This window comes from Cyprinodon variegatus, unplaced genomic scaffold, assembly GCF_000732505.1.
Source record: "Cyprinodon variegatus isolate N-32 unplaced genomic scaffold, C_variegatus-1.0 Scaffold645, whole genome shotgun sequence".
NCBI lineage: Eukaryota > Metazoa > Chordata > Actinopteri > Cyprinodontiformes > Cyprinodontidae > Cyprinodon > Cyprinodon variegatus.
In genome coordinates this window covers 42,343-44,497 of record NW_015151098.1, presented here as the reverse complement: position 1 = coordinate 44,497, position 2,155 = coordinate 42,343, and the positions used below count along the sequence as shown (strand labels likewise).

Sequence of the window (2,155 nt, the reverse complement as noted above, 5' to 3'; positions counted from 1 at the left end):
ATATATATATATATACACTGTATCGTCTTCCAGTATGTAGGCCATATGTTACCTCATAATGTAATATTTTAATCATCTGAGAAATCGGTATGGAAGAAAAACAGTCTCATTGAAATATATATTTTTTTATATACCGAATTTTAAACTTTGAATTTCTGCAGGCAATTTTTTTGCAGCTAAAATTTTTTCAAGTGAATTTTTACCAGATAAAAATTCAGTGTTTAAAAATTTCAGTATTTAAAATACGGAGTAAAAAAATGGCAGATTTTAATGAGATTGTTTTTCTTCTATAGTAAAGAGTCTATAGAGTAAGAAATTTTATTTCTGACTCTAGACTTGGACATTTTATGTCCCCACACATTTGCACTGTATTTGAAATGTAAAATAGTTTCTCGGTTTGGTCGTTTAACTGCCAAAAAACAAAGCTAAACTTGGCAAAGTTGTTAAACAGGGCAGCAAGATTACAGACCAACATCAAATCAATTGGTCCCATGGTTGCAGTAAAGCATCGGATCAGTCATAAGATCACGATAGTCGTCCACTTTCCCGTCACTTTGAGCTCCTTCCATCACGGCAGTCGGACTTCTTTGTGCCAAGAAAATGTGTACAGAAATGATTTTGTTCACTCTGCCATCAAAGAGTTGAACAAGTTGTAAATTTCTCAGTCTGTTCTGCTTCCTTTTCCTTGATCAAGTGAATCTGCTGCTGATCTGTCTGCAATTAACTCTTTTATAATTGTATTTTAATCTATTTTATGACTGTTGTGTGTGAGCAAGCCAAAGACAATTTTTCTGCAAACATATAATAAAGTATTTCTATTCTAAATGCATTAATATTCCTATCAAAAAGGAAACTTTAAAGTCGTATAAAAATGTATTTATTTTCAGAAATCCATTGAGTAACACTGAATACACCAGGAGTGATCATTCAATAGTCAATTAAACCTGTGACTCTTACAGAGATCTGACAAATAAGATGTTTGGAAAACGAGATTTGAAAGCAATGTTGGTCATTTGCTGGTGCTACAAATTTTATCTTCCCCCTAAATATCAAATTGAGGTGATTGACACCTGTGTAGAAAAGTGACAAGATTTTATTATATCAACTTACAAAGGGCTGGAAGTCAAAGTGCAAGATGCCTGAACCCCCCCCCCCCGCACCCCACAAAGAGGACGATCAAAGTGTCGAAATCAGAAATGGATACTCGGATACAAATCTCTAAAATTATTGTTTGGCCGTTATGGCTTTGTATTCGTTTGAGACCTTATCCTAGCTTATATATCTTAATTTTAAAACCTTTCAGAAACAGACTTATTTTTCTTTTCTTTTTAAAAACTGCACCTTATTACAGACGACTGCATGTTACGGGGAAAAGCATCACAGGAATACTGCAGGCATACAACAGGAAAAAAAAAAAAAAAAGCATCGGCTTAACAATTTTAAAGAAAACACGACAGTTTGTGGGTTTTATAAAAAGCAACCGATCAAAAGAGTACATACTAAAATCCAAAGTGAAAATAAAACGACTTAAAAACCTTAGAGAAAAAAAAACAAAAAAACAGTTATGTACATATTATTTACAAGTAACCAGAATGAATAATATACAGGTTTGCCCGGCCCCTTAAAGTCAGGCTGGAACCAACGAGGTCCGTACGAACCGACGTCACGCCACATTCACTTCTGTCAATCCAAAATGGTTGTGTTAGAGACAAACTACCCTCCAGAAGGTCTTCTGCTCCTGTTCAACATCCAGGATGTTTTGAATCAGAGCTTGTTTTTTCTTCTTTTTTTTTTTTTAGCTATGGCAATGTTTACGCAAACAGAAAACCACTGAACATCTCCTTCTGCCGAGTCTTTCCCACAAACAATGTTGAAGTGACGCATGAACGGAGGATCCTCAGTCTGGAGGAAGGAGGTCGTGCAAACGGAACTGTTCTCTGATGTGCGGTCTGACGTCTTCGTTCTGTGACAGAAGAATTCAATTAAAAAAAAGAAAAATAAGAGGAAGAAGAGTTCAGGTCTTCTAGCATCTATAGGGGAAGTTTGACTATTGCAAAACTTGAGGAAAATTATTTCCAAATCCACAAGACTACAGCTGAAAGGAAGCATAAATTTAAAGTGTCTCCTTGAACCCCAGTGGGCCTCAGCAGATGGC

At 35.6% G+C, this 2,155-nt stretch overlaps 1 protein-coding gene across 2 annotated transcripts in view; it reads right to left on the bottom strand.

Annotated features, from left to right (window-relative positions):
- Nucleotides 1-1,778: 1,778 nt before the first annotated feature.
- LOC107096713 (CTD small phosphatase-like protein 2-A) overlaps nucleotides 1,779-2,155 on the bottom strand; it is an 18,461-nt gene continuing 18,084 nt past the window's right edge. For both annotated transcript variants that reach the window (XM_015393491.1, XM_015393492.1), the window contains exon 13: nucleotides 1,779-1,963. In XM_015393491.1, coding sequence (XP_015248977.1) covers nucleotides 1,898-1,963 — 66 coding nt within the window. In that variant the 3' untranslated portion in view covers nucleotides 1,779-1,897. The remainder of the gene's footprint in view (nucleotides 1,964-2,155) is intronic.